The sequence below is a fragment of the Phoenix dactylifera genome, chromosome 1, assembly GCF_009389715.1.
Source record: "Phoenix dactylifera cultivar Barhee BC4 chromosome 1, palm_55x_up_171113_PBpolish2nd_filt_p, whole genome shotgun sequence".
NCBI lineage: Eukaryota > Viridiplantae > Streptophyta > Magnoliopsida > Arecales > Arecaceae > Phoenix > Phoenix dactylifera.
This window is the reverse complement of record NC_052392.1, coordinates 1,393,960-1,407,726: the sequence shown is the minus strand read 5'-3', so window position 1 is coordinate 1,407,726 and position 13,767 is coordinate 1,393,960. Positions and strand designations below refer to the sequence as shown.

Below are 13,767 nucleotides of genomic sequence, written 5' to 3'. Positions count from 1 at the left end.
TTTCATACTTTTATAGTGCTTGAATACCATAGAAAAGAAGATTCCTTGTATCAAAAAAAGAAAAAAAGAAAATTCCTTCTATATAGCCAAATCTCTTTTAGTTTAAATCTAGTGAAGTTGGTTTCTGTTGTTTCTCCGAGCCAGCTTAAAATTTAGTTATCATGCCTGAACTGTGAAATTATTGGCTGAAAGCCTGAAACTGTGAAGAGATAACACAGATAACGTTGCCATCATTTGAGTAAGCCAAATTTTCCTCCATTAAAGAATTATTCTGTTTAGTTGGCTACAAAATTTGTGGCAAACGGTGGATTGTAGCGTTTGCAAAACAAATTATCAGATGACAGGTTGGCAGGTTAAAGTTCCATTGAAAGCACCTTCTTTTTCATTGCACCTGCTAGCTAATAAGGAGTTCCAAACTGCATTATTTGAGTGGTTTTTGATTCAGAGCAGTATACTCAGTCTGTTTTACCGATCTCTCAAAGGCAACAATTGGCAACAGAACAAATTTTCCTTCTCAAAGATGTGCCGTAACGCACCCCCAAAACCTCTCTTTTTTTTTTTTCTTTTTTTTTTTTTTTTTTTTTTTTTTATGGGAAGGACGGTTGTGCATCTGGTGTTGTTTTATTGAAAATATTTTAAAGTAAAAACACCCCTAAAAAAAAAAAAGAAAAATCAAATGTTGTCCAACCAAGATAAAATGGTATGGTTCTACAAGTCAGAAAAGTCAGTTTTAGAAGCTGCAAAGCTAGCTTATAGCTTCTTTGTCCCTACAGGAAATAATTATACAATATATATTCACCAAATGTCATGCATATCATAATGTATTTTTTATTTAAGAACTCAAATGAAGACAATTTCTATCAATGACTTTTTAAAAAGTAGAAGCAATCCATTTATACCAATCTTTTTAAAGAAGATGAAATTGTAACTAAAATTTCCGCTTTCATTTCAAGCGACCTAATATTTTAGCATCGCATGACTGCACATGTTTCCAAAAGATAGGTCTATCCTTACTTTGCCCCTCTCGGAACCCTGGATTGCCACGATAATAACTGGATAATAAATCCTTTTTTTAATGGTTGCATATATTGCCACCTGAATATATCTTTCCTCTGTAAATACAAAATTATGACCCAAACAAAATCTTGAGGAAAAGATAAAAAAGAAATTATAAGCAATTAAACAGCTATCAAGACAAGGTGGGTCCATGCTTTCAAGAGGGCCTTCCACATTTTGGTAAAACCTTACCATATTTCTCTTGTTGACTTATTTTGCCAGCTTCCATATGCAAAGCTCACATCCCTCCTTTCGGTAACAACCATGTCCCCATCAAGCTACCATTGCTTCTTCCCTTTCTTCTTTTTCTTCACGCTGCTCTTGGAGCAGCTGCCATTTCTGGGAGGTGTCTCATTTGACATGTTGCTAGTTTCAAACATGCCAGACTGCATGGCATTCTGTAACAACTCAAAGAATTCTTCCTCCGTTATTGTCTCATCCATGTTGGTGGTCGGCATCCCCCCACCACCTCTGTGGGCTGAAGTGGTTCCTTTGGAACTGGGTTGCTTCGTTAGGCTGGTGTTTACATGAAAGCTTGGCTTATGAGTGTTAGAAGGACAACTCATTCCCTGTAATAATATAAAATACATGACAACAATGATAAGAAACTGGTGGAACATAGACCATAGCATGTCAAAGGAAATTAGTACATCTTTGATTCTGTAACCCCTGCAGTAGCATGAATCATGAGATGTTAGAAAAAACTGAACTGGTCAGAACGAAGGAAAATTCATCATAAGACCAACACATTGATTAAAAAAATTGTTTTTTAAGTATATTTTTCCTTGCTTCACTTTGTTTTCTTATTCTATCCATCTTTCTTCCACTTCTTTTAACACACACATCTAGGGCACATAGACAAAAGAAAGCCAGGATGGCCATTGACAATTCCCAGGAAGTAAACATGAACATGTTCCAGGTCTCCAAAAATACTTTTATCATATTCTGTAACTGCTTTGTAACTCTTTTTTCACATTAAAGGTTAGTTTATCAAATCATATACAATTTTTCTTTTTTTGTATAGGTTAGTGTCCCAACACTCCTCCATGTATAAGAAAAGCAATAGGGTTAAGGAAAGGGCAACTATGCACAAAAGGTGCACTACTCCTAACCACCATGCAACACAATCCATAGCAACTTATCCATAGCCATGTCAATATACCGAGTAAAAAACATCACGCACTAGGATGCTCAGCTATCTTTGACAAAAAGGAGACACCAGCCAAGAACTACCCAGGGAATATTTCAGGATCACCTTGTGATCTCCTACCACCTAGTGGAATGTCAACTTAGAGAGGTTAACAAGCAATAAGGATTTATGATAACAAAATAAAAAGAAATTTAATCATTTTTCTACATCATCAAAGCTAATCCTTCTAACATATCTTTGCATCTGTACATTTACGTATTTGTAAATCACCAATGCCTAAGCTGATTCCCCTCCATGGACCTATCACCCTTCCTGCAACCTTCCACCTTAACAAGGAATAAATTTTAGAATCATCCCATCTCATGCTACAAGCCTAACCTTTAATCTTCTACCTGTTATTTCTCTTCAATAGTTGGTCTCGTTCCTCACCTCACTCTACACTTTTTTCATGTTACAGCGACTAAAATTTTAGAACCATCCCATCTCAAGCTACAAGCCTAAGCTTTAGTCTTCTGACTGTTACGTATTTCTCTTCAATAGTTGGTCTCGTTCCTAACCTTTGGCTCGACCTCCACAAGGTCAACTGACAGTTCTTGAACTGCACTATGAGGCCCTCCCAACTACTGGTAGTCCATTCAACCAATAAAATGAAACCATTGCAAACCAATTTGGATCTTATTTATTCAGTGACCCAGACATGCAAATGTTTTAAGGTCATTCATGCTATTTATGATTGCAAAAGTTTCCTAACCAATATATAAATCTCTCAAAATATTTTATGATATTAATATGGAAATCTATACATAGTATTTTTATTTTTTAAAAACTCATAACTAATGACAGCACCCTCCCCCTATTATTTCCACGTCCCTGTTTTAACTTATCATGCTTGTAAAGAGGACCTGCTAATTTATGGTCCTTGTAACTTTCTGGTCCAGCATCCCAGTGCTCGGTCCCTCCCAACACCACCTAAATGAGTCTAGCTGTCCCATTGCACTCTCGAAGTGACAATTAGAGGAATGACCAGACATGCATTTGGTGCAGAAATTGGGCACCACATTAAACAGTCAAAAGCTAATATCAGTGCAATCAAATTTATGTATCTACCTGACAGATGAACCATTCAGTTGCATCATATATCCTGCTTCCAGCGCAGACATATGCACATGGCGGATCCATCTGCACAAATTTATATCACTTTAATATGGAGAAATTGGATATGCCTACCACTCAACTTATTTATAAAACATGATTATAAAATGTGACACATCAAAGGATTTTGAAGTAGGTCCGCCATGCAGTAGAAACTTATTTCTGCCATGAGTCCAAGTGTGGTACATGTTAGACCCCGAAGTTCACTTTTGCTACATGATGCAGACAAGGCTTTCAGTGGCTGCATCTGAAAGCAATCATGGACCACACAAGTCTCAGTTCTCAAAGTCCATCATGAAATGCATTTGTTCCTGCAGCAGAATCTAAGTTTCTACTTTGCAATAGACCTAAACTGCATCTTACATTGATAAATAACACAATTGAGATTTAAGATTAAACTATGGCAACACAAAATGACAGACAAGTTCTTTGGTCCATCGCCTTTAGAAACTAGAAATCCGGAAGAAGCAAAAGATACCTTTTGCAGCAATCCAAACAGAAGGGGCTGAAAGGACTGTTCGACCCACCCATCACCATCTTTAGCTTGATGAAAATCTTTGCACTCCTACCGCACATGAAGACCATGAAGCATCAGCAACACAGAGGGTCATTTAATGCTAAGTCCAATAACGAATAATCAGGTATGCATCAAAGAAAAAAGAACCTGACACCATCTTGCTCGGGATTTTGATCTCTCTGTACAGGCCCAGACATGGAACTGACTACACTTTTTGCATGCTATTCTTCTTGATTCTCCATAAATCCCTTCACCTTCAGCTTCAGCACGACCATATCCAGATTTGAAACTACCATGCCTTCCCTTCTGAAGAATCAAAAATTCATGAAATTCCAAAAAGTATTAAACCAATGGCCATAATTCATAAGCAGCAAACTACAATTTCCAGAAAATACAAATTTGGGACATGCAAATTAACAAAAAAGAGAGAGAAAATTATTTGCATTGGTACTGGTATTTTAATGCATATCTCAGCAAAGACACGTAAAGTAATAGTGCTATTAGCTTAGCCATTTCATGGAGAATCACAAGGATCAAGGAATCTGAAAATGGTTACCTCGGGGGCTTCAGACTATGTTTTACTCCTTTAAATTAAAGTAAAATATGAAACAACAGTCACAAAAAACTCCTCCAAGACTGCAACTAGAGAAGCACGATGCCACAAGATAAGTCTCTTCAAAAAACCCAATGCAAGAACCGGTACAAGGCTGTGTGTTTCATGTATGGTATTTCTTAACATTTATGACAAATGCAACTAAAAGAATTTATTTTTCTGAACAACTGCCAAAACCACCTTTTTAATTGCCCTGGATATGATAATATAACCTAGCTCCTCCTTTGTTGATACGACAGCAATTAAAGTTAAAAGGCCATAAAGCAAAAGACCAGCGACAAAGATGAGCAAGGGTGAGCAAGAATACTACAAATGGGAATATGAAAATTGCAAACAGTTGTGAAGATATCTTCATCCAACTAGCAAACTAGTTCTTCCACACCAGCAATACATAGGAAAGAAGATTCGACTGGAGATAAGGTTCAGACACGATGGATGGGAAAAGAAACTGGCAGCAGAGAACCAGATAAATGGATGAAACTTCCTAATTCTTCACCAGCGGTCTGACCAAGAAACAGGAAATCTGTGATGATATCATAGATTGAGATCTCAAGAGAAGTCATGTTGAATAATAAACTTGTTACTAGTAGAAGCATGAGTGACAAAGGGATGAATTGGCCCGCACCCTTTCCACAATTCTACCATGGAAAGCCAACATTAATAAACAAGACTTAAAGCAGGAGTGGCATAATGGAGCTTCAAAATCCATTTCAGTTTTAGATTTTTATATTGTCATATATGAATTTAGGTTTCAGATGGAGATCTGGTCAAGGTTTAGCAAGTAGATCATGGATGGTTAATAGGACGGACATTGCTGCTAAGGTGATAGGAAAATGAATTCAAACCTGATACTGCAATCTCTAACTTACCAGTAGATATCTTAAATAAGTCACCCTCTGATGATTGCAGCCTTCATAGGATGCTCACTGGGAATTAATCTGGCAATTTAGATGCAGTAACATGAAGATACGCTGGTTAGCAAAAAACATGAATATATGCCTACAATGCGTGTGGAGGTTGCCCATGCAGAGGTTACCCCACCCAACCCTATCCATGGTACGAAATATAGTCAGGTATAAAACTTCTTTCAGCGTTATGTTTTTATTCAGATTAGCGTATGTACAAATATTTTTCAGAGGGACTTAAAGGATGGTTTTAGGTTTGTTCCCTTAAACTAACAATTAGCTAAGGTGAGAAGGGAGCTTAGAAGAGAATCTCAGACCAAAAAGGGGTAAATTTTGAGGAAGATGGTAATCAAACTCAATATGAAAAATAAGTAGCAGTGAAAAACGTGATGACAAAGGTAGGGGAAGACCTTAAGCATTGAATTAACGCCAGAAACAACGATGCCGCAGAAATGCCAAGGCTTGAGAGAGGGATGGAGATGACAAGGTCGCATTAAATTTAATGGGATTTTTGTTAAAATGATATAGAGCATTGAATTATATCCAAGGTGAATGTAAAGCAAGAAGAGTTGATCCACAAGTTCAAATGGTGGTCAGTGGATGTCTGGGTGAGAGAGGCCTCTCTATAAACTCTGGAGACTATTGAGACCATAACAGGGCAAACATTGCCCAGCAGAAGTGGCTAACCTTGAGAGAGAGTTCCGAATAAAAAACTACTCGTCACAGAGGAATGTCCAGATTAATGAGGAATTTGAAAAACTAAAATATATTTGAGGCAAAATAAGTTGCTTCCAAGCTACACCTCGCAGAGGAAAATATACCCTAGTTTTACCAAGTGAAATCTGAGACAGAAGGGCCTAAATTTGGGATGACAGCGAGTAACTATTAATTAGTTGCACATATGGGTGAAGAGAGCTTGCAGCTAACACAGGCATGGTGGAAGACAGCTTCACAAATAATATGCAAAGAATTAGGTATGGAAGTAATTGTCACGAGTATCCAATCATCCAATAAAATTCCCTTCATGAAATTATTTAAAATACTAACAGAAAACAAAACCATGGTTATTATAAGAACTGATAACATGGAAAATTAGTGCCCTTTAAAGGGTTCCCATTCTCAGATGTACTAATGTGTCAGAAACATATAAATTAGAATCATTTTGATGTTACCAAAAAATATTAGGCTGAACTTGATATATTAGGTCCAAAAGCTATCTCTATAACCTAGAAGGAACAGTCTTAACTTTTTTTTTGGTCATGATAAGCTGACGAAGAGATGAGCTATAGGTGCTTATAGCTCATAAATATTAAGTCCTAAAGGATTTCTAGATGAATAGAAGATGACTTTAATTAGTTCTCTGAGCTAAGCAACTGATGTTGGAATATCTTAAAGTAGGCCAAAATTTTGGGAAAGACAATTCTTGTAGCGAACAATAATAAGCTAATGTTGACCAATGATATTACAGGATTTTGATTGAGACTTCACATCCTAGACATGGTGATTGGCTGATATGTGATTCCAATTGTGGTCTGTTATTTTTCACTTGCTACTGAACTTATGATTGCCTACATGAATCTTCAAATCAGTTTTCTAGATGGGATAATCGATGGTAAACTAATATTTTACCAAGAATTTTAACTAATTAAGTTAAAAAGTCACACTCAACAAAAGAAGTAGAAAAAATACCTTTTGAGCAGCGCTCTGAAACCTTCGAAAATAGTTCAATAGTTCTTCCCTCCTCAGTTCATCATCATACATCTTTCGTTTCAAAGAATCTAGCAAAACCTGGGTATTCAAATAATAAATGTTATATCTTTCTTACTAAACTCCCCCACCCCCACCCTGCGCACAGAGATGGGGGCTTTTAAGGGCCGAGAAAACGTCTACCTCATATGCATTTTGAAGTTTCTTAAATGCATCTGCAGCTTTCTCATTGCCCATATTTTTATCAGGATGGACTAGCATTGCCTGAAAACCAATTCACAGAAATAATTCTTAAAGTCAATCGGAATTCAAAATGATGATACAATTGCAATACTAACAAGAAGCACAAACAAGTGTTTGGAAACAAAGGCTAAGAAGATTGAGAAATGATACCTTTTTTCTGTACTCTCTTTTGAGTACAGAAACATCTATGTTCTCATAGCGAGTGAAACCTAAAGCTGAATAGTGATCAGTACAATTTAACAACCGAAGAACTTCATCTTCCGAGGTTAACTCTGCCTCAGCTCCACTCGTTGAAGGAACACCTGTGCTCTGGCCAGCTGACCTCTCAGATGCAGATTGAGAAGTATCCTCTGCTGGTGAGGAATGAAAAGGCTCACCATATGAATGACCTGATCTACCCTGTGAATGCCAGCCTTGCTCTGAAGGATCATTAGACCTATGCTCATTTAGTTTGTTCTGTAGGAAGTGTATCAGAACATCACTAGAAATGAAAGACAGGTTGAGCCCCAAAAAAAGACCAAGCCATCCTACATAGCTTCTTGCGCAATGCATGGAATATAAAGTGGTGATAAGAAGTGCAACACGTTCATGGCTCAAAGCAAATGCAATGCCTGCATTAAAGAAAGAAAAACTTCCGCAATAAATGTTTAAACACCATGCAGCATACAGGACTTAAATACTGTCCAAATTTAAGAAAGCTATAAAATGCAAACCTCCTAGAAGGATGATAACCCCTGTTGTCCAAAAGCTTCCATAAAGCCACAAAATTACCATTGAAAACATGGAAATCATCACAATTGCAAGTCCAAGACCAATGAAAATGGCCGCTAAAGCAGCAGTCACCTGAAACAGACACAGGATCTATAAGAGAGCAAAATTTTTTGATATCCTACGTGATGACACAAGCTGCAATTTATTTACTTCACAAAATCAAAGAATATTTAGAAAGCTAACAAACATCAAACTGTGCATTAGCTAGCATCTTAATCTCAGAGAAAAAATGCTGTCAAGAACAATTTCTTCTAATTCTGCCTGAAGGTAATTTTGAGATATTGATCAAAAAATGATAACGTTACAACCAGGAACAGAAGAAGCCATTACTAATGTAGAAGAGCTGGAGTATGGAGATCCTAACCCAACAAATGGAAACAGAAGGGCATTCATGGACCTCATCAGATGCCTAGAAAAACCTTTAAAATAAGCTGAAGAGACAAATCATGACACGAAAGGGGTGACATCATTTCCTTTATAGGTATAAAGAAACAGAAGAAAGGGACAAACCAGATTGATTTCAGATATAAAATATGCACTAACGTCTGTTGTGCCGGTACCGGGCCTCAGACCAGTTGCCCGGCGGCATGGGTCGGTACAGCCCCACATCGTGCTGTGCCGGCCCTATACCGACACAATAGAAGAGGTGAGGGAGAGGAAGAACGGGAGAGAGGAAAAGAGAGAGAAGGAGGAGGCCGAGAGAGGCTCGCGGAGAGCCAGCGGAGGGCCGGAGAACCACTGTGCGGAGGAGGCAGAGGCTGAGGAGCCGCAGAGGAGGGGCTCTGCCTTCAGTCCCCTGTTTCGTTTGAAACAGGGGCCCGAACCCGGCTGGCCTCTCTCTTTCTTCCACTCCCTCTCCCTCCCTTCCCCCATGCTCTCTCTTTTCCTCTTTTTCCTTCTCCCCCTCCGTCGCCGATCTCAATTTCGTTGCTGAAACCGTCCGAGTCTGCTGCTGGTACGGCTTGAGACGCCCCAAACCAGGTGGTTTGGGACGGTTCCGCCAACTATGATATGAACTGCTTTCATCAACACGAGGTTTTGCAGCAGATCAGTGATTAATGTTAATATGGAGAGAATCAGCTAGGAAGATGGAATGCAAGAGAAAAACAGAAGTGAAATGTTGGAGATAGGTTATGCTTTCAATTATTTCACTGAATATTGTGCTAATAGTATCCATATATGTCTAATAAAAACATGTGCTGCATCATGCATGATCAACAGTGTCTCTTGTGAATTGACAGTGTATGTCCCATAATAAGGAGTACAGTCAGCCTTTTATAGAGAAAAGACAGAGAAAAAAGAGAATACAGACTTCAAAATGAAAACTGGTCTTGCATCAAAAATTGATTCTTTTTAACTCTCTTTTTGAAAGAGAAAGATAGGGACCACCCACCTAGAGTAAATTAGCCAGATCCAAGAAATTAGAGATGCACCACCCAAGACTCAACCAAGAACCCCACAAAGGAGAGTATGACTATTAGGCATTGCCCAATTCACATTCTCTTAGACTAATCCAAAGAAAATTAGAATTCATCACCTTAAGTACTTTAAAGATCCATTCTACGATTCCTTCTAACCGAAAACCTGATTCATGGTGGTCTTAAGTGTTGGAGAATTGTGGCTTCCAAAACAATGAATTACAGATAAACAGATGATTCAACATGTCATGTCATAGAGCCAAGGGAGCACCTAAAAACGTTTAACGATCTCATTTTTCCATTGAGATATTGATCACTATCTCAAATTTGTCATCAGCCCTTAGGACAAAGCTCACAACTTTGCTAACAGTCTTCTTTGGTTAGCCAGACCAATCCAATTCTGCAATGTCATGTGTATAATTTATTTCAAGTATGCGTCCGAAAATTTTGGTTTAACTTTATATGTAGGTAGACAAATATATCCCGTTTCTGCATTGCACATGCCTGATAATATCATTCAATAAATTAAAAAAGTGTAACATGTTTGATACTTAGAAAAAAAATAAAATCATAAATTTATAATTTTCTTAGGATCACAAGATATTTATACTTTTCCAAACATGGTTACAAGTAATGCACAGTAATTAATGGAGCAAGAATAATACTAAGCAGAATCAAGTCTCAGTTACTTCTTTCTTTTTTATTTCTTCTTTTCCAATAAATGGGCATCCAAATCAAATTATTGTTTAAACCATCAAGGAAAAGGACAAGATGGTGACTGGTGAAACAAAATGAAAAGGAATAAGATTAGAGCAAACCATGAGTATAAGAAATTTTGTGATTCCAGTCATGGCAATAACTGAAAGGATGCTGCACCATATTACAGTAAAAAAGGATGTTGTCCCCAAACGCAATAAAGAATCAAGACCCCTGATGCCGCATTCCAGCCAAATCATTGATAGAAGAAGCATCAACTTTCCAAAATATAAAATCCAAGTAAAAATTATAGGGGACACATGCTCAACTTTAAGACGGACATAATTATGGCCCATCCGTATAACAGCTGTGAAAGTTGAGAACCGTGGTTTCTGCTTTTCAACCCATTCACTAGCCACTTTCAAGATATATAAAGCCACAGCTCTTAGATCCTTACCAGCCACAGCAGCTGAAGGACCACTATTTTCCATCATATTTTTGACAGGCACATCCTCAGACACATTATTTGACGAAATCTTTTGATTGTGATTACCGCCATTGAACATTTCATCATTTCCTCTTGATCCAGAAGCACCCGATGACAAGTCACTTCCAGAAGGATCTCTTATTTTACTTGATGTATCCACTGTTTGTGATAAATTTGGGTTTGTATCATCTGACTTCCCTCTGCAAGAAACACCAGCAGGTCTCTGCTTGTTTTTCTTACCACTTCCCTTGGTATTGTTTTTGCTCTCTTGAGAAGGACTACTTGACATGACCTGATGATCAGCATTTGATGGATCTTCTTCAGCAATCTTCCCATCATGTGATTTTAGATTTTCTTTATTCACCATCTCTGAAACTATATTTTTGTGATTAGGTCCATTGCGATTTAGACCATTTCTTTGTTGGTTTCCCTTCCGAGCCATGATATATCTGCTGCAGACAAAAAGCTGGAGGTATGCTAATCAATTTCTGACAGTCTAAAAGTTAGATCCATTATACAGCAATTCATCTTTCAGTAAGAAAATCAGCACCTGTAAAACCAGATGAAATTATGAGCACATGCGGACTCAAGATACAGATAAAAAAGGTAAAAGCAAAAAATATCTCGAAAAAGGCCATGCCACATTATGAACTTAGTGAAGACTTTTCGCAAAAGTCAGAGGCATACCATCAATTTAATCGGCGACTCATAAGATGGTGATGTATAAATAGGGTTCAGCATGTACCAGCTGGCAATATAAGCATGATTTTCATCAGATGCAGAGCATCCATTTCAAACCATAATATAAGAAATAACAAATTGAAATAGTGTTTTTGTGTAAAAAACAAATTGATTTGTGCCATTTTGCCAGAAATATATGTATTTTTGAATGAAACAACACTGTTTCGAGGGGAAAAGAATGATTCAAAGGCCATCAATTATCATTTTCAAGGGTTACTTTAGTTTAAGCTACTTGAACATGCAAAACATTCAACCAAAACTTTTGATCACAGTCATAGTCATTACAGCGTTACTTCTGGCACCTCTTACCTACACAGCCAAACAAACAACTCAGGCCTCGAGCAAAAGTCTGCATCCACATTACATATGCACCAAGCATAAACCTTTACATCAGTGATTAATCATGCATGCTTTGAACCTCAAACAATTTCACTAACACTCATTTTCAGCATCGTCAGTTGCTAATCACTTCAATAGCAAGCTTACATCACAACCAATTGCATTTAATATATCCACCAACCTACAACTATATGTACCTAATGTCACCGTTCTGTTCACTCATTTAATAGCTGCATAAAGCTTTATTCAGAGGCTGCACCCACTTTCACTGACTTTGTTTTTGCCCAATAGTTCTTCAAATTTTTGCTACTTCTACCACTAGTTATCTACTGATCGTGCTTGGTACTTTTCCTCTACATGCTACATTCATTTCCCAATACAAGCTTGTCAACATAATTATACCTTTGCAGCTTGTATTTATCCATTATTTTGGTGCAGAATATAGCGCACAATCTCTTGTTGTGCTCATGCAACTCAAGCGCATCATAGTTCATCATTTCAGGCATCTCCATGGAAACTTAAGAATTCTTTCTCGAGCACTAATCTCTCTTATTTTCTCCCTTCCAAGTTCCATCAGAAAATCTACTGGGCAATCCATCTTGCACATGACAATCTCATAGTGCATGGCTCACCATCGTTCTGAGAGGTACGCTGCAGAAAGAAAGTTAGTTCATATGGTATGCATACATGCCATATACATGATTTGCATTTTGTCATATGTAACTAATGTCACCAATCAGCACAAGGCTTTGTATGTAAACTCTGAGGGTTTTCAAGGATTTACTCCTCTGGGTGCTTTGATAAACCATACAAATTGACTTTTACAAGGTAAGAGAAAACCTCAATAGGAAAAAAGATCATAAAACCTGTTTCATGCTATTAACGTAGACACATAAATGACATGCTAGGCACCACCACTTAACCATGTATCTGAAGCGACATCGACCCAATTCTTCTCAATCAAGTCGAATCACACGATTGGCATGTAAACTTTAATAAGAAAAATCCATTCCTTTCTTCCAAGTAATAATACCTAAAATTATTTGGATAACAAACTCAGAGCAATGGCTCTATACTGACCACCACACAACCAAGAAAGATGAACTAAACCCCAAGAATGTCGCAAATTATAGCATCCGAGGTTTCGTTCCCCCAATAGTAATCTAAAGAAACAAAGATCACTCCTTTTTTCCCCTTCTTGACTTTTCTACACCAATAACTGGCCAATTAGGTCATTCCTTGCGGATTTCCAAGCATTACAGCCCACATTTCGAGCATCGATTTCATCCACCAAATCACACCAACAACAAAACATTCCAACACAGAGAACATAAACCCCCTTTCGAGAATCTCATACAAGAACCAGTCAAAGCAAGAAAAGAAAAGAGAGAAAGAGAAAAAAAACAAGCCCAGATACCAGAATCCACACCAAATTCCACCGTTCTGAACAAAACCTGGTTCGAAAAAATCGGAAAAAAATCCCAAGAAAACCAAACCCCGATGCACGAGACCCGATTTTCAGATGAGAGAGGGTATTGAGACGACGATCGGGGCATTCAAAAAAGAGATGGGGAGAGGTGGGGGTGAGGATTACCTTGGAATCGCGGGGGCGAAGCGGAGATCAGAAACTGGAGGAGGAAAGCCACCAGAGATTGGGAGTGAGAGAAGTTAAAAAGGGGGAGAGCGGAGACGGTTTCCGACGCCGTCCTCCTTTTGCCTCCAAGTGTATCCCTCCATCTCTTGCGTTGCTGTGCGAAAAGAGAGAGTGAAATAAATTCCGCCATATAACATATACATACACGTGTGTGTATGTATGTGTCTGTATACATACATACATACATACATACATACATACATACATACATATATATATATATATATATATATATATATATATATAATTGATGTCCTCAAAGATCCATACAAGTTGTTTGTTACACATTTTCTATTCATATTTCTAATTAATATTATA

The 13,767-nt window shown here is 37.8% G+C and overlaps 1 protein-coding gene across 3 annotated transcripts; it reads right to left on the bottom strand.

The window, feature by feature from the left end:
* Window positions 1-1,049: 1,049 nt before the first annotated feature.
* On the bottom strand, window positions 1,050-13,557 carry LOC103715768. 3 transcript variants are annotated; one of them, XM_039121947.1, is made up of 11 exons: window positions 13,390-13,553; window positions 11,403-11,463; window positions 10,351-11,265; window positions 8,057-8,186; window positions 7,494-7,954; window positions 7,284-7,364; window positions 7,083-7,181; window positions 4,023-4,181; window positions 3,837-3,923; window positions 3,314-3,385; window positions 1,050-1,625 (listed from the first exon to the last, which is right to left on the bottom strand). In XM_039121947.1, exons 3-11 carry the CDS (start codon window positions 11,155-11,157, stop codon window positions 1,335-1,337), a joined length of 2,187 nt encoding a protein of 728 aa, XP_038977875.1. In that variant the 5' UTR covers window positions 11,158-11,265; window positions 11,403-11,463; window positions 13,390-13,553; the 3' UTR covers window positions 1,050-1,334. The 3 variants fall into 3 exon arrangements, with proteins under 3 accessions (XP_038977875.1, XP_038977846.1, XP_038977917.1); XM_039121918.1 differs by lacking the exon at window positions 11,403-11,463 and having other exon boundaries at window positions 13,390-13,557; XM_039121989.1 differs by lacking the exon at window positions 11,403-11,463 and having other exon boundaries at window positions 10,351-11,181.
* Between the last annotated feature and the right edge of the window lie 210 nt (window positions 13,558-13,767).

Bases quoted from the DNA above. Each gene is read 5' to 3' on its own strand.
- LOC103715768 (XM_039121918.1), bottom strand. From the start codon at position 11,157: ATGGCTCGGAAGGGAAACCAACAAAGAAATGGTCTAAATCGCAATGGA. The intron at 8,187-10,350 runs GTTTGCTCTAAT...TGTCTGTTTCAG, and splicing joins CAAAATTTCTTATACTCATG to GTGACTGCTGCTTTAGCGGC. The intron at 7,955-8,056 runs GTTTGCATTTTA...TCTTTAATGCAG, and splicing joins GGTTATCATCCTTCTAGGAG to GCATTGCATTTGCTTTGAGC.